Source organism: Gymnoscopelus microlampas (genome assembly GCF_963454915.1).
Source record: "Gymnoscopelus microlampas genome assembly, chromosome: 18".
In the NCBI taxonomy this organism is placed as follows: domain Eukaryota; kingdom Metazoa; phylum Chordata; class Actinopteri; order Myctophiformes; family Myctophidae; genus Gymnoscopelus; species Gymnoscopelus microlampas.
Window position 1 is genome coordinate 9,251,295 of NC_139955.1, and position 23,301 is coordinate 9,274,595.

The window sequence follows — 23,301 nt, forward strand, 5'->3', positions numbered from 1 at the left end:
GTTTGTGTTCATTTATATGCTAAAAGAGTTGTTTTGAGAGCTGTTTTACGGTACAATGTAAGTCAATGAAGAGCATATTATGAATTATGAATTTCTAATCAATGGAGAAAATATTTTTGATATCTTGTCCACCTTCTGAATCATGACAAGGTAACTACACATCGCAAACCTCTACCAAAGTGGTCTTGCCCTTTAAGAAGACAAAAGACCTCCCACTGCTTCTCTTAGGAAGGGACCGCACACTCCAGTGAAGATGGACAGGACTCAAGTAATGCTTCATCTTTTATTTTGCACGACGCGTTTTTCCGTGTTAGCTTCGTCAGGTGCAATATCATATAGCCAACGAAGCCAACACGTATAGATAGTTAGATAGATAGATAGATAGATAGACAGACGACAGACAGACAGACAGACAGACAGACAGACAGACAGACAGACAGACTCCCAGAGATAGCAAATCACGTGATCGAAAAAAAAAAAAGTCTGTTCACTTCCTTGTTATTCGGTTTGGAAAAACGGCCTTTTATCTGTTTCTGTTGCTTTTTGGCGAAAACATGCCACATTCAACTGCCCACAACTATGGAATGGATTATCGCTGAGGCACAATATTTTTTTCTCCGATTCTACGGGACCCCCCTACTTCTTTTAAAGCGATCAGCGGGGGGATCATCTTTGTGAAGAAAAATATTCTATGATTTTTCAAAGGTTAGTGAAAACGCTCGGAATCGCTAGCAAGGGCAGCTATAGATGATGTTTAACTCTGGCAGTGAACATGATGCCAATTGCAATCGAACATTGAATCAAGGTAATGCGTCCGTCCCGGCCCCTGGGGGAGGACGCCCCGGGCAGAGGTGTTATTTTTTTACTCGAGGTCTGGGGTGGATGTATCCCAGGCGTTTTTATTTTGTCGGAAGGCCCTCTGCGCCATAGAGTTTTCATAGAGTTTTATAAGAAATAGAGAAAGATTTCAATGAAGTTGCTCACCTAGTGCGTAAAGCAACACTCTACTTCAGCATTTTTGGTGCCCAAATGTGGAAGATTAGAGCAACGAGCAGGTGCACTATGGTTTCAGAAGATGAAAGTTTGTGCAGTAGCGTTTTTTGCGGAGGTCTTGCAATACCAGATTTGATCACAAGGACACGACAGGCTCGTTTCAAACCACTCCTTCCTTCCTTCCTTTCCTCAGGAGACATTGAACAACGTATTTCTTGCTTTTAAATATTGCTTTCTTCTTTCTGTACCCCGTATCTCCACTCCTCCCTCTCCGCTCTCTGTGTTCTAAAATAAATGAATAAGACCTCTTATCATCCTCACAAGTGCCCAATTGATATGCAAGACCTGCGCGGGGGAAAGGAGGGGATGTCACGATCATGACATTCTAGTTGACAAATATTGTCATTAATAATTATGATTAATTATTTAATTGTGTGTTTTGCATTGAATATGCAATGGGACCTTGTCACGACAACAACTTAAAAGTTGTATTGTCACTGAGAGTATGTTTTGCACCCTGGATTTGTTTTACTTAAAGGACGACTTCACCCATTTTCAACCTATCTTCATATAATTGGTCCTCACTAATGCTCATCATAATATGGTAGCATTTTTGTCTACCCCGTCTGTGTCTCAGAGGAGGGCTGTGGACAGTTAAGAAACCCGCCTAGCAGTGACCAGGTAATCCAAGCTAATAGAAACTGCAAGCTATTCCTGTAAAGTTTGCTATAAAGAAAGCCATTGTTCTTGTGTTAATAAAAATAAAAATGTTGAAATTGTGTTCTAAAAAAAAAGGTGTCCACAGCCCTCCTATGAGACACAGACCGGGTAGACAAAACCTTTTTATCATGAGCTTTAGTGAGGACCAATTATATGAAGATACGTTGAAAATAGGAGAAGTCGTCCTTTAAGTAAAAGACAATTCCACAATATAGAAATACTCCGTTGCAAGCAGAAGATCTGTATTCAAAGTGTTACTTGTGTAAAAGTGCAAAGGTATTGGCCTCAAAATAACAGTAGTTTTCCAATAATTAATGAAAAGTACAGAAAAATGGAAATACTCAAGTAAAAGGTATTGGGAGCTTGTAAATCGGCCATTTTCAAAATGTTTGCCTCGATCTTAGGTTATATTTGATAATTTGGCCAACGTTTGACCATTTCTTTAAGTATAGTTTGTTGATTACTTTTGACGCAGTAATTATATTTTTTTCTTTTTCTTTTTGAGGTATTGAAAAGGTCTTAAAAGTCCTAAATTGTCACTTTAGAAATGTGCAGATACCCTGTATACACTTGTACTGTACGTATGTTGGTTTGTTTTCTGTTGAGTGAGAAAACAATGTTGCACATTAAGCAAATCATCTTGGGACCCCCCCACACAATCACTTTGAGAACCACAGCTTTCCACCAGTGACGGAGGGAGGGAGGGTGGGATGATGGGACTTTGTCGGCGTGACAACAAGCTCCGCCTCTGTGGTACATATAAGGCTTTGACGTGGTTGTGTTGCTGCACTGTCTGTCTGTCTGTCTGTCTGTCTGTCTGTCTGTCTGTCTGTCCAGCTGCCTGTCTGTCTACACTGTTAAGGTAAGATCTAACTCTTTTGGGTTTATCATCTTTTATTTCTTCCCTCTATCCATACATTCTGTATTTCTTTCTTTCTTTTTTTTTCTTTCTATTGACCACTGGCACACGTCTGTCGTTAGAGTTGTAAGATAGGTTTAATATCCATCCATATCCAACACACTTTATGTCTTTGTGCTATATTTGCATGTGTGCATTGTAGATCAGCTATTTTGGCTACACTGTAATATGACAAGATAGAGAGAGAGAGAGAGAGAGAGAGAGAGAGAGAGAGAGAGAGAGAGAGAGAGAGAGAGAGAGAGAGAGAGAGAGAGAGAGAAGAGAGAGAGAGAGAGAGAGAGAGAGAGAGAGAGAAATATTGTACTTTTGACAATCCCCATACCCAAACTTACAAAAATACAATTAACCACTTATTCCCCTTTTTTTTTTAAAGCAGTGAAAATAGCTGAAAATAGATCACATAGAACACATTGTTTTTCACATTTCAGATTTTGTTGTTGGTGAAAATTTCAATATTTTTTTAATAGTAATTTAATACAAGCATGTACTTTTTGTATTATTTGATTAAAAGCAAGTACTCCAATAGGCTACTTTAACTGGAGTCCAAGTTTCGAGACAGCAACTTTCAGCTGAGTAATATTTGGATCAGGAGCATTAATATTTTGACTATACTGATGATACTTTGTCCATCATGGGCGTACAGGGAACAGCGTCTTTTGGATTTCACAGCGGTGACGTAAAGTTCCACTTGTAAACAAAGATTCTATTGTTTTGTGTAGCACTCCATACACAAAGACCCTCTCAGCCTGTTATTGACAGACTGAGAGGGTCTGTGTCTGTTCGTCCGTCCGTCCGTCAGTCCCCCCCGCTCATGAATTATTCATGCAGGTGGGCCATGCTGCTGTGTTATGTGATATCGTTGCTGTCGGGGTGGAAACCTCATATGTTACAAAACTCGTACTTTTCAGAATTCAAACTCAAAAGTGTAGCAAAAACAGCCGATCTACAATGTCAAGGCGTGTTTTTGAGTAATTTTGCTACTTTTGTGTGACACTGTAGTATAACAAAGTAGGGAATTCATTTATGGGGGGAAAAAAACCTTTAAAATGGAGATAAGAGGTTGCTGCCCAACAATATGTGGACAAGCTTCTTTCTTTTTTCTTTCTTTATTTCTTTCCTTCTTTCATGTGAAGGTGTGAATAGTGAATAGTGTGTGTGTGTGTGTGTGTGTGTGTGTGTGTGTGTGTGTGTGTGTGTGTGTGTGTGTGTGTGTGTGCGTGCGTGCGTGCGTGCGTGCGTGCGTGCGTGCGTGCGGTGTGTTATTTGATCAGTTGGACAGAGGTCGAGGAGGTCCCCGACCCCCTAGGCGAGGACCACCCTCCCGCCCCTCCCAGAGATGACGAGTGGCTGTGTGAGATCGGAGCTCGGCGGTGAACACACACTGATAGTACAGGACAGCACACACTGTGAGTACACACACACACACACACACACACACACACACACACACACACACACACACACACACACTGTGTATGTGTCAGACAGACAGACAGACAGACATTTTACAGATGCTAGGCTTATTTGTTGACCTGGTATCCTATGGTTTCTAGTTTCAATGAACAGATAATTATTTTTATAGTGTATTGTTTAGACTGATGCTAGGTTCTTGGTTTACCTATGATCCTAGTTTACTGAGGCACTACACTGTCTCTATGCATTTGATGTGTGTGTTTACCTCGCTTACAGTAAGTCGCTCTGGATAAAGAGAGTCTGCTAAATTGTAAATTGTACAGACAGACAGACAGACAGACAGACAGACAGACAGACAGACAGACAGAGGGGTGACAGATGGTATAACAGCAGCCAACTGTCAAATGTCTGTCCTGTCACAAACAATACTGTTAGTCATGTTTTCTCTCTCTCTCTCTCTCTCTCTCTCTCTCTCTCTCTCTCTCTCTCTCTCTCTCTCTCTCTCTCTCTCTCTCGCTCGCTCGCTCGCTCGCTCGCTCTCTCTCTCTCTCTCTCTCTCTCTCTCTCTCTCTCTGTGAGTACGTCTCCCACCACTGTATATGACAGACAGTGGTGGAAGAAGTACTCACATTTGTTAAGTAAAAGTCGTGTACTCAAAATTGACTTGAGTAAAAGTACAAAAGTCACACTCGCATCAACTTAATGTACCAAAGTAAAAGTACTCAATTTATTCAAAATATTAAAACAATAGCAGATCTACAAGCGATGTAGTCTCGCATGGCCAGACTGTTGCCTCCCACAATTTTCAAATGTTTCCGGTCATACAGTCTGGGACTCGGAAGCTCTGATCATGCTTAGAATTTAAACCGGATGTGAAGCTTCCTCCCCACTTCCGTTTCGTCTTTACAGTCGCGCAAATTTATCCTAATATAAATACAAATCATCTAAGTATATTTAGCTTGCTGCTTAGCAGAAATGGAAATTAAAAAATATATTTTAAAATATATTTTCGTGAACGGAAGTGCCAGTTTCCTCAAGCGGATTTCGGGAGTTGTAGTTCCAGACTCTATATAGCATTCAGAGATTGTGGAATAGTTGTCTGGTGACGCGAGACTACAAGCGATGTGAAGCGTTGGGAGCTTGTAGATCGGCTATTTTCGAATAGCCTATGTATAAAGTAGGGGATAAGTGGTTAATGTATGTTTTGTAATATAATTATCTATTTCTGCAAAGTAACTAATAACTAAAGTTTCCAAATAATTATTCAAATTAAAATATTTGCCTCTGAGATGTAGTAGAAATGCTAAAAATTAAAAATACTCCAGTAAAGTAAAGATACCTCAAAATTGTACACAAGTGCAGTACTTGAGTGCATGTACTTAGTTACTTTCCACCACTGTGTGACAGACCAGGAGGTGTCGACGAGGATGGAGGCAGAGGAGATGAAGCACAGCATGGAGGCGGGGCTAGAGGAGGGCGAGGCGGGCCTACGCCACAAGGATCACGACCCAGCCGACGGACTGAAGAAACCTCGCAGGAAAGACACGCCCATCCTCCACTACCCGCCGCATATACCAGGTGAGACCATGGATTGATTGATTGATTGATTGATTGATTGATTGAATACTTTATTAACAAGTTAGTCATGATAAAAGGATAGCACAAAAAGGCCGGGGGTTGGTCCATTGTACTCAATTCATAAACAATACATATGATGGAGGGGAAAGGAACTGATTGGAATAACGTGTTCCTTCCACGCGCTACGTCCAACCAGGGAATCTCCCCCCTTTCAGGTGACAAGAAGGTCAGTTGGCTCTCATGCATTGAAGGAGGCATGAGCTCGGCCCTGGCCTCCCTAGGCTGGTGGGGGGAGTGTAGTGCCCAGGATCACTTAGCAAATTGGCACCGGGTGAAAAAAGGGTTACAAAATCGAGGGATAAAAAAAAAAAACAATATATGATGCATACTGTACAATACTATACAATGCTCAGTAGTATCAAAAGGTATATTTACAGAGAATGGAGGGGTGGGTGCGGAGGGCAGGGGATTCTACTTCCAAGCTGTTCAAAGGTTTTAAACTTCAGCCCAGTTGTATTTTAACCCATTTAGACCGGGAAATAATCTGTGTAATTTTGAGATTTCTTTGGCTATTCAAAAATAGCAGATATACAAGCTAATGCCGCTCTCTGAGCTTGTACATCTGCTATTTTAGAAGAATCGTAGAAAATCGTTGAATATATATAGTTTTTTAAAGCTAACATTTGTAACCCAAATCTTTGCTTCTGGGGAATCTACAAATGTCTTCTAAATCCTAACAGTTTTTTGGAAAAAAAAGTATGTTGTTATAATATCAGTGGTTCTCAAACTTTTTCATGTCAAGGACCCCAAAATGATATGTATTTGGCCACAGACCCCCATCTCAAAATATGTTGTTCCAGGGACCCTCCAGAAGCTCAGATCGGAGTTAAAAATGTTTGCTTTACATTTTTAACACATTTTTTATATTTTTTAATAGCCAAATCAATCTAAAATGACACAGATGCATTCCCCGGATTGAATGGGTTACGGTCAGCCGGTTAGTTTTGAGTTTGGGTAGGGAGTCGATATCTTTAATGGGTTTTGGGAGGGCATTCCACATTTTGGTGGCAGAAGAATTTCCCCCCATGTTTGAGCTGAATTTGGGGGGAACAAAGTCAGATGAGCTTCCTCTGGTGTTATGCCCATGGGCATCACTCACACTAGAGGAATAGTTGGACAGGTATCTGGGCACTGATCCTCTGGGTACCTTATCAGGGCCCGCTTGACAATCTTTAAAGTTTTTGCGACCCACCCATCACAATCTTTAAAGTGTTTGCGACCCACCCATCTGACCACTTAAAGGGTTAGTTCAGATTTTTTGAGTATTTTCTGTAGGAAATACTTACCATTAATGTAGTGGTTGCAAAGGTATTAATTGATTGCCCGAGTCCCGTGGTCAGAGTTATGGTCCGTTTCTGATAAATATGAATGTAGTTCCGGTAGATTAGTAGATTTGGTGGGGGCCGCTCATTAAAAATAAATAGATAAAAAAAACTAGCGTCATTTGTATTGTTGACCTATTTCTACCATATAGAGCAGGTTTCGTTCAATTTCGACCCCTCTGTCACATGGTACTATTTTTTGTGTCATATATTTTGTGCGTGAGTAGGCTGCCGCGACGCAGTGATTCTGGACACAAACATTAGTACATGTGACAGAGGGGTCGAAATTGAACGAAACCTGCTCTATATGGTAGAAATAGGTCAACAATACAAATGACGTTAGTTTTTTAAATGTATTTATTTTTAATGAGCGGCCCCCACCAAATCTACTAATCTACCGGAACTACTTCATATTTATCAGAAACGGACCATAACTCTGACCACGGGACTCGGGCAATCAATTAATACCTTTGCAACCACTACATTAATGGTAAGTAGTTCCTACAGAAAATACTCAAAAAATCTGAACTAACCCTTTAACAACCGTGTTAATTGGTCGGTCAGATGGGTGGGCCGCTTGCGTTTTCAGATCAATTAATCGATTGTGTTCCGGCTTGGATCAATGAAACTAACGTAATATACTGTAGATCCTATTTATCGGTTGGGGGTGGCGGTACTTTCCTTGACCTACTGTGAGTTTCAGGCTTTCGATCTGTGGCACCACACAATGGCCGCCACTGCTATGCCCTACATTTAGAAACAAGCCCACAAAACCGCAACCCGCTACCAATATTTACACTACTTTACAGGAAAAACAAGCCCAAAGTCACTTAAATAATAAACACACTTGGCAACACTGCTTCAGAGGGTTCTGAGGTCTTTTCGTGTGTTCACAAAAAAACGAATTGCTGAGTCATGGTCTGAGTCCACCCCAGCGGCTGTAAAAACTGATTTTAATGATAATATAACATTAATATAAAAAAAGTTTTAAATAAAAGTATACTATGCTAGTTCCATTAATCCAAGCCGGAACACAATCAATTGATTGATCATTAAAATAAACATGCTCTAAATGCTCACAATGCGTTACAATAATGAGTACTTTTTGCTTTTGTTAATTGAAGTATATTTTGATGCCCATACTTTGGTACTTTTACTCAAATAAAATGTGGTTTGGCCTGGGCCGTAGCGTGACGGTCCAGGCACCCTAGGCTGCAATGCCAGCCTGACAGCATGTCACGAGTTCGACTCCCGTTCCCAACGACCTTTGCTGCACGTCACCCCCCATCTCTATCTCCATTTCCTGTCAGCCTACTTTCCCTGTCCCTCTCTAAATAAAGGTATAAAAAGCAAAAAAAAAAATCTTTAAAAAAAAAAAAAAAAATGTGGTTTGTCCTCGGTTTCAGGACGCTTTGTGAGCTTGTAGATCGCTATTTTAGAAATATGTTGATTATTATTTTAAAATGTTTTATGTTTCAAGACATTTATGAAATGGTACATTATGCATGAAGAGTACTTTTGCTTTTGTTAAGTGTTAAGTATAGTTTGATGCAAATACTTTTGTCCCACTTGTTTTGTGCTTGATTTCAGGAGTGAGAGAGCTGAAAACAGACAAGCAGGTGATACACCATGAACATGAAGAGAAGGACGGCAAGAACTGAACACAGTTCTGCTTTGTTTCCAATAAATGTGTTGCATTGGTTATTTACTTGAGGACTGTACTTGAGTATATGTTTGTAATGTCTGTACTTTAATTGAGTATTGGTAGTTTTTTTCCACAAATGAATCAAACATAAGCAGCACTATGTAACTTTCCTTTTCTACCCTGGATTTGAACCCGGTTTCCTGTGCAAGTGCTGACATTTTTACCATTGCGCTAATAGAGCCGGCCTGCATGCTCAAGGGATAAATCGAATCTTGACCTTCAGGTCAAAATTTTAGTCAGATCCTTTGTCTAGGTGAGACATGACCTTTGACTTTGATCTAAATGTCTCAATAGAAGAGCTGGGAGACAAAATACAACCACCCCAATGATATTGTATTAACACACTCTACCATACAGTTTGGACGACATTACATTGTATTCATTAAAAAAAAGTTACATAGTGAGGCTTTAAGCCCTTTTTCTTATGTACTGGAAATAGCAGATCTACAGGCTCACAACATGCGACATGTGACACAGTATTTTCACAATTATTTTCGCTATTATTGATGTTTTTTTTTTTTTTTCTGTTTTCTTTTTTGTTTTCAAGGAAAAACATTTGTAAAACGAATACATTTCAAAATAGTAATGTGTTGTATTAAAAAGAAAATGTACCTTCTACATACTCTTGAAAACATGTCCCCCCAAAATAATCATATTTGAACTAGGGACAGGCCCGGACTGGGCCTGTAATTCATGTCGGGAGTCATACACCCTTCCAGGCCACCCTACCCAAATACTAGGCCACATGAACACACATGAACACGCCTGCCGCCCGCACTCACACACATGCCTTGCATCACTACTTCAGACCATAACAATAGTACATTTTTTTCCCTCAATACAACAGTCACAACAGGACTCCTAAAAGAATGCTATACTATGGTATTATGAAAACATGATTGTCTTATTTGTCATCAACTTAGCTTACCAATAGTCAATATGCCAACACCAATATTCAACAAGAGTAGAATAGCAGTAAGAATAGTTAACGTATACAGTAGTAGGCCTATGTCAAAAGCAACGTTTAATTTGTGTTATTTAAGTGACATTAAAAGTTGACAAAGTCATACATACATACATACATACATACATACATGACAGCCATGTAAACAAACAAACAAACTATGCACGCAGCTTGCGATTTCCGTGAAATTTCACACGCACATTCCCACTAGGCCGAGGAAGAAATGCCACCCTTTTCACATTGGCCTGTTATAGCGCCACCAGCAGGTCTAATTTAGCAAAACACATTTTTGGAACAAAATTCCTCAAATCATGAATGCAGTGTCTGATTGCCGTGAAAGACCTAAGAATAAATGGCACCCTTTTCACATTGGCCTATTATAGCGCCACCAGGAGGCCAGAATAACGTACCTGACCTGGCGGAGACCTGTGCTCCGAGGAGCACTTTTTCTAGTTCATATTTGATACAGCCTGTTTCTGGCGGAAATGGAATTAATTCTGCCTTAAAAGTCTTAGAACTACCACTTCCGGGTCTGAAATCACTGTCCCGTAGCTACAGCAGCCGCGTTCATGGGAAATGTAGTCTTTGGGTTGTTTGACTCGTTTCTAGTGTTTATATTGTGTTACTCTTTGGGTAAATGTGAACATTTATACCTTCAGTCGATGCTTCATATCCATATGAGTAAAATCGCCAGGGTGGTGTGTTTATTTTTGGAACACAGTTCTTATATGAGGCGATCTAAGATTCCCCAATGAGGATATCAACACAAAAAGTAAAGCCACGAACCAGCGGAACAGCGCCCTCTACTGGCAGTGACGTCAGGACTTTGGTGCTGTATAGACGGGTTTCCTGTTAGTAAACATGAGAGGAATATGACCGCGCAGAGGAGGGGGAAGCCTATGGGTGCGTTTGGAAATTACGCACCGGAGCACACTCGCCTATTAGTTTGTATTGGCCAGTGCGCTCACTGCCGCTCAGGGCTGTATTTTCGAACGCGCCTTTCACCCGGGCATGCGCAGATTGCGCATTCTGCTCTGTGATGACGTCGTGCGGAAATCCGTCTATAGTGCCAGCGATTTTATATTTTGCGTACCTTTTCAAGTAGTCACAGAATATTTATCTTTAGTATGATCGATCCCCTGATGGTTGGTAATCACGCGACCTGCCGTTCACTTCTTAAAGGCTGTTGAAAATTGCATGTCTTGCCAAAAATGCAAAGGAGAAAAAGGAACTCAAGATCCCTGTTGACGTTAACCATGAAGCAGATGGAGCATTAAATCTTGTGATCACTGATCGCCTAGATCTCTCTGTGTCTGAGCCTGAAAATGCTGGCTCATAGGTTGCGGGACAGCGCCATCTAATGGTAAACACTGACAACACGGTTTCGACGTGTACACGTCTTTGGTGCTCTGGCCTTTGGAAAAAATGGACGTGTACACATAAATGGCACCAAATGAGTTAAGACCATCTCAGGCCCAAGCACTTCACTCTCGGTGTAACCCTTCCTGCCACCTTCTGCTCGATTGATGCTAGAGGGCATAGCAGTGGGGGAACTATTTTGTGGTTCCACCAATCCAAAGCCCATTCATTTTTCCCATAGAGATTTCCAAAAATATTTTTATAAATTATTTTATGCCTAGAATCAAGCCATCCAGGCTCCTGGTGAATCATGACCATAAAATATTTGATTCTGTGTCGAAACATATTTGAATATGTAATTATATGATATCGTCGCTGTCTAGACAGAAACCAGCCAAAACAATGTTACGTTTTTTTGTTTTTTTTTCATAAATCAATGCTATTGAACACTTTACGTCTGTGTGTTGGTTAACAACAATTTAACCAATGAAAAGTATTAAAAAGCTACTTCTGACAAAACCAGCTAACTCCATTGGATCCTCAAACTTTTCGACCAAAGCAGCTAACTCCACCCCCTCTCCCCTGCTGGCTCACAGACTCAAAAGACAAAGAAAAGAAAGTTTAACGAGGCAGGGTTTCTTCCCCCATAGTCTGTTAAAAGTAACTATGCAGTGTACCTGTTTATCAAACTTAGCACTGACACTAATGTTATGAAAACAATTAATTATAATATAATTAATTGTACACACAGGAGAGCAATGTGACAAGAAATGAGTTCATAGCATTTCTCTCGCTAGTTCTACTGAAACTGCAACTCTGTAAACAGCTCTTTGCAGAAGTTATTGTAATATTTAAAGTCCTGCTTATTATGTAGGCCTTATATAAGGAGTGACATGAAGCATCAGGGCAGTAATTCACGCGTTGTGATGCATTGTGATCTTGGAGATCCATTATCAGCTCCACTTGAGCTGGATTGGGGTAAAGTGGTGATAATATAATGACACATGCAAGTATCTGACAATATTTAAAGTCACCAACTTTGATGAGGCAGTATTGCTTTGTTTTAAAACAAATATATAAGGTTTTCTTCATTTCCTGAAAAAATATTTTGGAGTTAGCTGGTTTCTGCCCGAAAGCAGATATATACTATTATTTAATAAATAAATACCCTTTGTTTTGAGGTAAACAAAAAAAAAAGAATGGCCGCCACTCCTACAGTATGCCCTATGTGACAACCATGCAGGAAGACCTTGGTCATTATTTTCATTTATATTATTCATTTTGTTCCCATGAGGCTTGTTTTGCTTGACCACAATGTTAAAAATGTAATTTACATAGCGTGTTAGTTAAACAGATGCTAGGCTCATTGAATACCTAAAATACTATAGTTTCAATGTACTGTTATTATTTTTAATAGTATATAGTTTAGACCAGGGGTCTTCAACAGGGGGTCCGGGACCCCTAGGGGGTTCTCAGAGATATTGCATTTTTTTACCAGGTTACTTGAAGAGTAACCGGGTCTAAGAAGAGACTGATCAACTACTCAACACTTTCTCAACACTTTCTAAACACTTTCTAGCGACCTTTTCATCATTGGCTGTCCTTTAATCCTTTAAGCCAATGGGGAGACTGGCTGTCCTTTAAGCCAATGGGGAGACGGCGCCGTCCTCCCATGCTATGGGATCATAACCTTACGCCCTCCCCTGTCTCTCTTCTCCCCCTCTCTAATTCACTCAGCTGGGGCTGACGAGCGTGTATCGTTGCCCGGCCGTCAGCGCTGCTTAATGTCGCTCGTTAATTCATTTGCTCCAGGTGTGTAAGCTCAGGAGCTCATATAAGTGGGCATTGGGCATCAGTCTATCCGCCGCGACCGTTTTTGGTTGACAAAGATAGCAGTAGTTGAGCCCTGTTTGGTTGCTACTGAGCATGCTAATGAGTGTTAGATGCTAACAACAAATGTATGCTAACACACACACACACACACACACACATGCTCACAGAGAGAAGCAGCTGGTAGCGTTTGATCGGGGCAAAAAAGCAACCTGGTATAATATTACTGTCAGTCATCATTTCTTGTTTAATTTTACATTAACCACTTGAACCCTCGCATCTCTATTCGTCGCATACGCGTTGTGAGCTTGTAGATCGTCTATTTTCGACGAAGAGGTTTGGTGTAGGGAGAATAAAAGTGCAGACCAAGTACCGAGCCAAAGGTCAAGTTTACAAAGTATTGAGGGTTTAAGCAGAGCTGCCAAGTCTCACCCTTTGAGAGTGAGAGTCACGTAATTTAACCTCTTCACACGCCACACTTCACACGCTTTTTTTCCCCCTCTCACAGAAAACGGAACGCTCGTCCTAAAACACACTGCCACATTTTTTTTGCAGACCCGGGACGAGGTTGTTTTTGGACGACGGTTCCATTTGGGGAGGTGTCTGTCACAAGCATCATGGAACCGAAAGTTCCTGGTTTACATTACATTTACAACTCTCACATGTACATAAACGTTCAGATTTCAAATATAAAGTGCTTACCCACGAGCCACGGATGTTACAAGTTGATCCGACCCGTGATAAGTACCCGTATCTCCCGTATTGTTCAATAAAAAGCATTTTAATCCGATCGCCGGCCATTTTCTATGCGACACTAGAAACTATGCGACACTAATGGTTGGGAGGTGTATTGCACTCTGATACATTACAAAAAATATTAGAAAATGGCCGGCGATTGGATTAAATTGTGCTTTTTATTGAACAATACGGGAAATACGGGTAGGCCACTTATCGCGGGTCGGATAAACTTGTAGCACTTTATATTTGAAATCTGAACGTTTATGTACATGTGAGAGTTGTAAATGTCAAAAAATCTAAAACCAGGAACTTTCGGTTCCATGACTGTCATGGTATAATAATTTTTATCCCTCGTTTTTGTAACCCTTTTTTCACCCAGTGCCAATTTGCTAAGTGATCCTGGGCACTACACTCCCCCCACCAGCCTGGGGAGGACAGGGCCGAGCTCATGCCTCCTTCAATGCATGAGAGCCAACTGACCTTCTTGTCACCTGACAGGGGAGAGTTTCCCTGGTTGGACGTAGCGCGTGGAAGGAACACGTTATTCCAATCAGTTCCCTTCCCCTCCATCAGGCGCCCCGGCTGACCAGGGGGAGGCAGTATAGTGACCAGGATTACTACATGTTTTAGTGAGGGTATTAACTACCCTAGGAGACACGGGGAGAACATGCAAACTCCACACAGAGTAGGCCCTTTCGCCAACCCCACCTAGGGTATGGGCGCTGATGACGCGGAGGAGAAGACACGCCCCCAGCGCCCACAGAGTCCCCGGCGGGAATCGAACCCAGGACCTTCTAGCTGTGAGGCGACAATGACTGTCATGGTATGACGGTCATGTTTCAGGGCTTGGATGGACTGGAGAGAAGAGAAAGAGGATCATTTTCTTTTTGCTTGATATTGTTTGATGACGAAACAATCATCATGACTGATACACATGAAAGAAGACCCTTCACAGCTAATAGAGATTTTTTTATTTTAAGAATCGGTTCATAATTGAATGAGTAGGGCTATAGTTAAATGTGAAGCTCTTTCTGCTATGAATATGCATCCATGCGCTCTGCGCCGTCCGGCTGCGCCGTTTCCTTTTTGTACTGAATTAACCGCCGAATTAACCAAATTAAAGTAATAAAAAACGGAAATAAAAGGGGAAAAAACGTGTGCGGCAAGTGTGCATGTGATGACACTAAAGTCTCACTCCTAGATTTTCCTGAAACTTGGCAGCCCTGGTTTAAGAGGTTAAATGTCTGAACACACATGTAAACGTGGAAGACCCCTGGTTTAGACTGATGCTAGGTTCTTGGTTTACCTCTGACCTTAGTTTACTAAGGCACCACCGTCCACCGTTACTTTGCATCCTATGTATGTGTTTACCTTGCCTACAGTCGCTCTGGCTAAGAGTGCCTGCTAAATGCCTAAATTGTAACTGTAATTTGAAAAACTGCAATCACGTGTGATAAGTTGACTGACTTAACAGACTATGCAGTACAAGCATTGAACGAGTGGGGAAATACAATGAGTACGTCAAGGCACTGTTTCCCAAATAGTGGGTCGGGATCCATTTGTGGGCCGCGGACACATTTGCAGAATTGATCATTAATACATAAAAATAAAAAAAATCCATAAATTAGAAGACAAGTGTGTAAGTAGTAGTGAAAATAGCTGATCTACAAGCTCATAGCGTGAGCTTGCAGATCTGCTGTGTTCACTAGTTTGAGTACCAGGCAAACATCTGATTTCTCTTTTGGGTCTTGAGCTAAAAAGTTTGGGAATCACTGCGCTAAGGGGTCGCCTCCCTGTGTCTGTCTAGACTAAAGATAACACACCGCTGCCTAATGGTCAATTCATGCTTTGCACAATATAAAACATTTTACACATATGTTTTATATTATAAACATTTTAGACATATGATAGCGTGTGAAATGGGACATTCAGCATAATGAGTACTTTCATTTTGGTCCTTTAATTATATTTTGATGGCAAAACTTTTGTACCTTTACTCAAGTACAAATTGATTACCAGACTTTTACTTACATAACAGAGTATTTCTACATTGCAGTATTGATACTTTTACTTATGTACAACATTTTAGTACTTTTTCCACCACTAGTGCACAAGCTGAACATCTGACATAATATGTGATCGTTGGCTACGCTCACGCCAAATTGATGATTGATACATGTCGACACAATTCCATTGAAGTGACTGTATTTTGTATTGTATTTTTTTTTTGTCCGCTTAAGTTTGATGAATGAGGCTGAAAGGGGATTTGTTCTTCAACGATTGTCACGCAAATCATTAATTCACCTTAACCCCGTCAACCCCATACATTGTTGAGCGGAGTCCGTCAGGGCTCTATACTACTAACTTTCTTGTTTTCGCTCTACATTATCTTCGCTGAAAATAGCTGATCTACAAGCTCCCAACGTGTTGCAACACATCGCGTTGTGAGCTTGTCGAACTGCTATTTTCTGGGAAAGGTTTTACCCAGAATACGTAGACTAGGATTTGTCTTAATGAAGTAATCGACTACAGTGTACTATGATGTCACATCCTGACATGATGATGGCATCATCCAGTCATATGAAGTCACTTCCCCCGACGCAAGGAGATGGTCTGCAGTCTCCTGGCTTTGCCCCTGGCATCGATGGGGCCCCTGGCATCGATAGGGCCCCTGGGATGCACCTCTCCTACTTTGGACAGCAGGGGGCGGTAGGAGTTGGCGCAGTAGCTGGGTCTTTTGTGGAAGCGGATGAGGTCGCCGACCTCGGCATTGCCTGGAAATAAACAGCAGGAGGAAGGAGTGTCAGGTTCTTGTGAAAAATATGAATAACCAGTCAAGGGGAAGTGCTGATTGTGTTGATTTTTACAACACATTTTGATATAGTTTAGTCATAGTCTTTTTAATAAAATATAATTTAGTTTTAGTCATAGTTTAGTTATTTGAAAAGTTTTAGTTTTAGTTGACTAAATCTACAGTTGATTTTGTTGACAAAAATGTATTTTGTCAGGCCTTGATGGCGTCGTGCAGCTTGTACATCTGCTATTTTCAGAGCGAAACACCAGCGCAACTAATGCTGTCATTAGGCTATTTCATCATTTAAGCCTATATTATTATTTGGATAAAGTAAAATTGCAGTTTTTATCAGTTTGGTTTAGTTCCCGACAGCCTGCACTGCTGTGCACTGCAGTTATCTGATAGATCAGCCTATTTGTTGTATGATGGTGTCGCACGTTGAAAATATCAAACCTACAAACTCACAATGTGAGCGCCGCACAAAAAAATGCTGTTATTTGTCCCAAAGTGCAGATTCACCTTAACCTTAATTGTTTCAAAAAGCTTCATAACCTATATAACATGTATATAACGATGCAATGTGACATAGCTCTGTTTGAACAATGCTGTACCCCCTCCAACTGTATATACTTTCCCCGTTTTCAACCATTTCTATTATATTTTGACACTTGCTTTGGCAATGTAAACATGTGTTTTCTCAGGCCAATAAAGCTCCTTTGAATTTGAATTTGACTGCAATGGATAAAGTGGTGAAAGTTGGTGACACAGACATATTGCAGGCAAGTAGTCAACCTAACATTAACAAAACAAAACAAAACAAAAGCTTTAGGTTTTGCATAATAAGGTTGAATGAGATGTAAAGTCCAAAACACATATTATTTTCTTTATACTGTGCGACAGAGTCGCGCAAGTAGTTCTCTCACACCCTCCTGACTTTATTCAGTTTTTTTGGCAAGGGACACCTCTGCATGATGGAGTAGTAGATAGATATTATTTAGATAACTATAAAAACAGTAACAAATTGCATCTGTGATTAAGTCAGTGGTGTGTTCTACCGTGTTCCACTATATACGTAGTATACCGTCCAAGACAATTTGAAAATAAATCGTATACCGTCCAGTAACCATTCGAGGAAGCGTATCTGATACGCAGGAGGAGGGGCTGGGGGCAGCAAGAATGTAGACTTCAAAATAGCCTTTTTCATGTGATAATGTGGCGTCCGAGAAGATGTGTGGCTATGGCCTTGAGGTGATAATGACCACTGGCCAGTGGAGTTTCGAAGTAATTCACACATTAACTTAAAGCAAAAATTACGATTTTTAGCAACCTCTGCTGGTCACTACCGTCATTGCAGGTATTTAGAAAAAAAGTGTTCTTTTAATTGTTTTATACTATCTGTGGATCGTTTCTCGTGGAGCTTTAGTTACCGCGAGCTGTGTTTTATTTTGCTGTTGTTTTTCCATCTTCAAACCCTATAAAGCCATAAAAACTGTGTGATATTGCTTTTTGTTAATAGTGCGGTACTTCCGGGCCAAACAGGAAACCGGTGCATTTCCGTTTTCCGGACGGCTGACGTCATTTTCGCGGGAAAGACGCCCCACTCCACTTTCTATAGAAAATATGTTTATAAAAGGCTTTCGGGGGTGAAATTCATGGAGTTGGTGAAACATTTGCCACTCACAAAAGATATACAATTTAACTTTATTTTTTTTGAAAAAGTTACCCAGTATAACTTTAACAATAGAGCGGTTGTTTCATTCGGTGACCACGCATGCACATATGTGACTGGTTACAATGCTTTATGCAAGCAACGTGGCATTTTTCATTCATTCATTGAAATAGGAAAATATTTGAAGAAGTGCTCATTTGAATCTTGTTATCTATAATAGTCCAAACTGAGAAAATCCCTTCTAAAGAATTGTCACTTCTAGCACCTCTCAGCTCCAGGTAATGGGCGTGAACAATGGGTAATTTATTCAACCTCTAATCACTCCCCCATTGACACCTTTCAGTCAGCTGTCCAAATATAAAATATTTAGTGCCAGGGACCCCATACTGTCACGGTCCGCTCCTCGGGCCTCGGACTTTGACTGTATTTTGCCCTTATTTTGCCCTTTTAAGGACTTATTAGGACTGTATCGTTCCTATTGTATTTCTGTTGCTGCCTTTTGCCTGTATCTTATTTTGTAGTATGTTCTGTGCCTTCCTGTCTGCCCCTGTAGTTCTGTACCTGCCTTGTCTTACCAGTCTTGTGATTGTCTGTGTTTCCACCTGTGTCCTCTTAGTCTCCCAGCCTATCCCAGTGTTGATTGTCAGTTGTGTTCACCTGTGTCCTGTTATCCCTGTGTCTATATATACTCCCCTGTGTGTCTAGCTCTTTGTTAGTTCGTCATTCAATGTTACTGTGAGTCTGTGTGGTCTTAGGCCTTCAATCTGTTTAGCCCTGTTCTTCTGCCCGTGTCTAGTTTTTGCCTGCCCTGAAGTTGGGCTAGTCTTTTGTTTTGTGGCTTTAGGCCTTCAGTCTGTTTAGCCCTGTTCTTCTGCCTGCCCTGAAGTTGGGCTAGTCGTTTGTTTGTTTAATAAACTTTTGAGTTCCACGGTTCGTCTGCATTTGGGTCCTATTCCTCATCTCACCTTAACACATACATGATCTGTGTTGTAAAAAATAGGCATATTAAATCATCATCATAATAGATTTAATAAAAGATTTATTTGAAAATAGCAGATCTACAAGCTCACAATGGATGCTTGTAGATCGGCAATTTTCAAATAGCCAATGTAAGTAAATGTATTTATAACTGCAACGCCTTGTGAGCTTGTAGGTCGGCTATTTTGGATTTCTGCACAGTGTAACATAACATTACAGTAAAAATGAATGAATAAACAAGGATATTGTAGCTGCTACTTATGGGCGGTACTCTGGTGTGTGAAACTGGAGAACAATGCCTAGCCAGGCCAATCAAAATCTCTATGCAAATGTTGGACATGAATGTTCAACCCCCAAAATACACACAGAAACTCTCTTACAAACAGAGCCATGTTCACAATCTAATTGTAACCATTTAATGACTATAAAATGGCTTTCTGATGGAATACAAACCTTCTTCAACATTCGAACTGTGTATGTGGAGAAAAAACGAAACAAAAAAATCTAACTTAATTCGCAATTTTCTACTGTTTCTCAACTGGCGACGTGTGGCACTTTTCACCAGCAGCAGTCACATATGTATGTGTAGCAGGGATATAATATACATTGAATGCATTCCACCAAAAATCCCTCACGTTTTGTTTTATTATTCTAATATTTATTGTCACATTTATTTTCTAATGTTTTGTACAATAGATCGTTCTGGGAGCTTATATCATTATATTATATTATTTTGGAGTCTTCACTTCCTCCTGTAGTGTCGTCATCTACCTGCGTTGCGCTCTCCCTCCCTCACTTGTGTTATGGCAGACTGTGGGGAGTGCGAGATATTTGAGAGTTGGGAAAGTCCCGGAAAAGACGCTTATAAAGACGGTTATAATCTAATTCTTGGAGTTGTTGGGTAAGCAAAGGTTTGAGTGTTTTAGCAAACTTTGTGCTAGTTTACGGTTTAGCAGTACTTGTGAGGACTCACACACAGTAACTGCAGCATGCTTTATGCCGTTTTTCTCTATCATAGACTGGTATGCTGCAGACGACCTGTGTTCTAATGCTGCTGCATTATGTTTGTGTTTATTTGGTAAGGCATACTAGCCCACTTGTTATATGGCGGACTGTGTGGAGACTGGTATGCTGCAGACGTCCTGTTACTGCTGCTGCATTATTGTCTGTGTTTATTTCGTCCAGACTGTCCAGAAAGAAATATGCAACCAGTTTCGGCACCGGCTTCGAATGCTATCAATGCATTGAATGGGAGATTATCACGTTTTATCAGACCATTGAATGGGCGAAGTAGGCGACCTACTAGCTACCCCGCGATTTGTCAGACCATTCATTGGGCGTAATCAGGAGCTACTGACCTACCGACGGAGGCGGAGCAGTCCACACAACAATATTTACGATTCTGTGCCTATCGGTACATAACTCTAACGGCGCTGAGTAGGCTCAGGCGAGCGTCGCACCGCTCCGGACGGCAACTCGGTCGCTTTAGCTCCCTCGGTGGCCCGTCGCGGGGCTCCAGCTCGCCTGAGACAGTGCGCCTCCGTCATGGTCCGAAACCAAAACAACCAAAACCAAATCCAAAACTGAACTATTTAAGTCTATTCATCTCTCTCTCAGCTCAAGGGTCCTTGGACTGAAAGTCGTCGAAGACCCCTGTGTCAGTATGTCCTTCCCAATGAAGACACAGAGCCATGATCTGAGCCCTTTGAGTTTCACTTTATTGACACCACATAGTGCAATCAATAACAGAGAGCATTGGAACCAAACACAATTACCTCTCTCTCTCTCTGTGTGTGTGTGTGTGTGTGTGTGTGTGTGTGTGTGTGTGTGTGTGTGTGTGTGTGTGTGTGTGTGTGTGTGCGTGCGCGTATATATCTGTAAGTCCCACACTGTCATTGAGTGGCCGACCATGAAGCCAATATGCTGCAACTAATATGTGCACGATTCATTGTACCATTGTACTGTAAAATCAATGCCATACTAGCAGTGCGAAACAGACAATCAAACAAACAAACAAACAAAAGAAAGCGATAGACTCTACCATCATTATCGCAACAAACACCCGACAAACACCTGACATATTCAATTCATACCAGGGTAAGGCCGGTTACACATTTGTTCAACAATCACTAAACCTTGACAGTGTGCTGATTAGCATCAATCTAACAGATGCTGTGATCAATTTAATATGTAGTTTTCTTTCAGTGATCCAACACTCCAACGCAAGCCAAACGAAATACAAAGACCAGAACTGCTGCCGGCACCGCCCCCCAAACCTGCCAGACAACATGGGAAATGGATGCCCCTGATGACGCCTTTGCATGCGTCGGATACAACACTTCAAGGGAACTTTGGACTTTGGGTTCTCAACATTTGGGGAACATAGGCATGACCCCATATGTGGGGAGGTATAGGCTCTATGCACAGCAGCCATATTGGAAAGAAATTGGGCCTCTTCTTACTTCCTTCACAGGTGTTACCAATGATACTAATGAAGGCTCTGTTCCATTCTTGTCAGGGTGCTGATATTGTGCATGTTGGCTCACTAGAAACACTCCATTTTGGTTCCCAAATGGCCCCTTATGGTGGGTGTGTAACTCTGAGAGTATACAAATGGAACCAAATGGACCCGTAGACCCAGAGCCTTAATTAGTATCATCGGTAACACCTGTGAAGGAAGTAAGGAAGGGGCCCAATTCATTCCCAATATGGCTGCTGTGCATAGAGCCTATTGCTGCGTTCACATTGGCAGCTACAAAGCTACAGGCAGTAGCTGCCAGTGTGAAGGAAGTCAGCCACATGAAGATACATAGCTACAGGCTACCATTCATTTTCAATGGAAGCTAGCAACATTTCACCCACTGTTTTACACCTAGAACACGTGTAAACCTGTGATGTGACAAGACAGCTGATTCTAATTCTGATTCTGAAGAAGCAAAGCCACAGGCTACCATTCATTTTCAATGATGGCGGCGACGTGAAGACACAAAGCTACATCCACCGTTTGTCAGTGGTGGAAAGTAACTAAGTACATTTATTTAAGTACTGTACTTGAGTAAAATGTTGAGGTATTTGTACTTTACTTGAGTATTTATAATTTCCAATATTACTTGAGTATTTATAATTTCCAATACTTTTACTTCTACTCCACTACATCTCAGAAGCAAATATTGTACTTTTAATCCACTACAATTATTTGAAAACTTGAGTTACTTGTTACTTTGCAGATATCAATTACGTTATAGAACATTAACCACTTTAGCCATATTTTATACCTAGGCTAGTTGAAAATAGCCGATCTACAAGCTCACAACGCGTTGCATTGCGACGGGTTGTGAGCTTGTAGATCGGCTATTTTCAAACATTTTAGTACTTTTACTTTTGGTACTTTAAGTGCATTTTGATACCAATACTTTTGTACTTTTACTCAAGTAAATTTTGAATTCCGGACCTTTACTTGTAACGGAGTACTTCTGCATTGCAGTATTGATACTTTTACTTAAGTAAACCATTTGAGTACTTTTTCCACCACTGAATTCTGATTCTGAAGAAGCAAAGCCATAGGCTACCATTCATTTTCAATGGAAGTGGCGACGTGAAGACACAAAGCTACATCCACCGTTCGTAGCTGCTACAATATCTACAAAGCTGCGATCCAAGTTGAGCTGGCTTCAACTGCAGCTACAAAGCTACAAACCCCCAAGTGTTGTTTAACAATTCCGTTTACCTTCTCCCTTCACAAAAATATTGTGAAAATAGCCGATCTACAAGCTCACAACTTGTCAACTTGTAGATAGTCTATTTTCACTATTTTTATGTGATGATCTTATAAAGTAGTGCATTAATTTACGAAACAAATATAAAAAGTTGAAATATGGACCTACAAGGTTTCTGCCCAACAGCGACGATATATAATTGAAAGTGCAGTTTAGTTACCGATAGATTTAGTGTTGGAAAAACAATTAAATCAGCTCTTGCATTGCTTCAATGCAATCGACCTCCCTTGTAATCTTCACAGATGATTTCAATGTCACAAAATGTGACAAAAGTCATAATTGTACATAGTTGTTTAAGTAAATGTACTTAAGCACTGCACTTTATACTTCTACTCCACTACATCTCAGACAAACAAAAAGATAAATACAATTAAAACAAAATAAAACAAAGAAAAAACATAGAAACAGTGATGAGAATGAAAGAGAACAGAATACATGTGGCAATGTCCCCCAGTGTCCACCAGATGGCAATCTAGAACAACA

The 23,301-nt window shown here is 40.8% G+C and overlaps 2 protein-coding genes across 2 annotated transcripts in view; one reads left to right on the plus strand and one right to left on the minus strand.

Moving 5' to 3' along the window:
* Nucleotides 1–2,512: 2,512 nt before the first annotated feature.
* ppp1r17 (protein phosphatase 1 regulatory subunit 17) lies at nt 2,513–9,166 on the plus strand. Its single transcript, XM_084085785.1, has 4 exons — nt 2,513–2,575; nt 3,904–4,038; nt 5,453–5,623; nt 8,596–9,166. Exons 2-4 carry the CDS (start codon nt 3,969–3,971, stop codon nt 8,664–8,666), a joined length of 312 nt encoding a protein of 103 aa, XP_083941911.1. The 5' UTR covers nt 2,513–2,575; nt 3,904–3,968; the 3' UTR covers nt 8,667–9,166.
* Nucleotides 9,167–16,187: 7,021 nt separating this feature from the next.
* Nucleotides 16,188–23,301, minus strand: part of LOC311033488 (dual specificity calcium/calmodulin-dependent 3',5'-cyclic nucleotide phosphodiesterase 1A-like) — a gene marked incomplete at both ends in the record, with an annotated part of 91,904 nt that continues 84,790 nt past the window's right edge. Inside the window, one exon of the mRNA XM_084041002.1 lies at nt 16,188–16,375. Coding sequence (XP_083897128.1) covers nt 16,188–16,375 — 188 coding nt within the window. The remainder of the gene's footprint in view (nt 16,376–23,301) is intronic.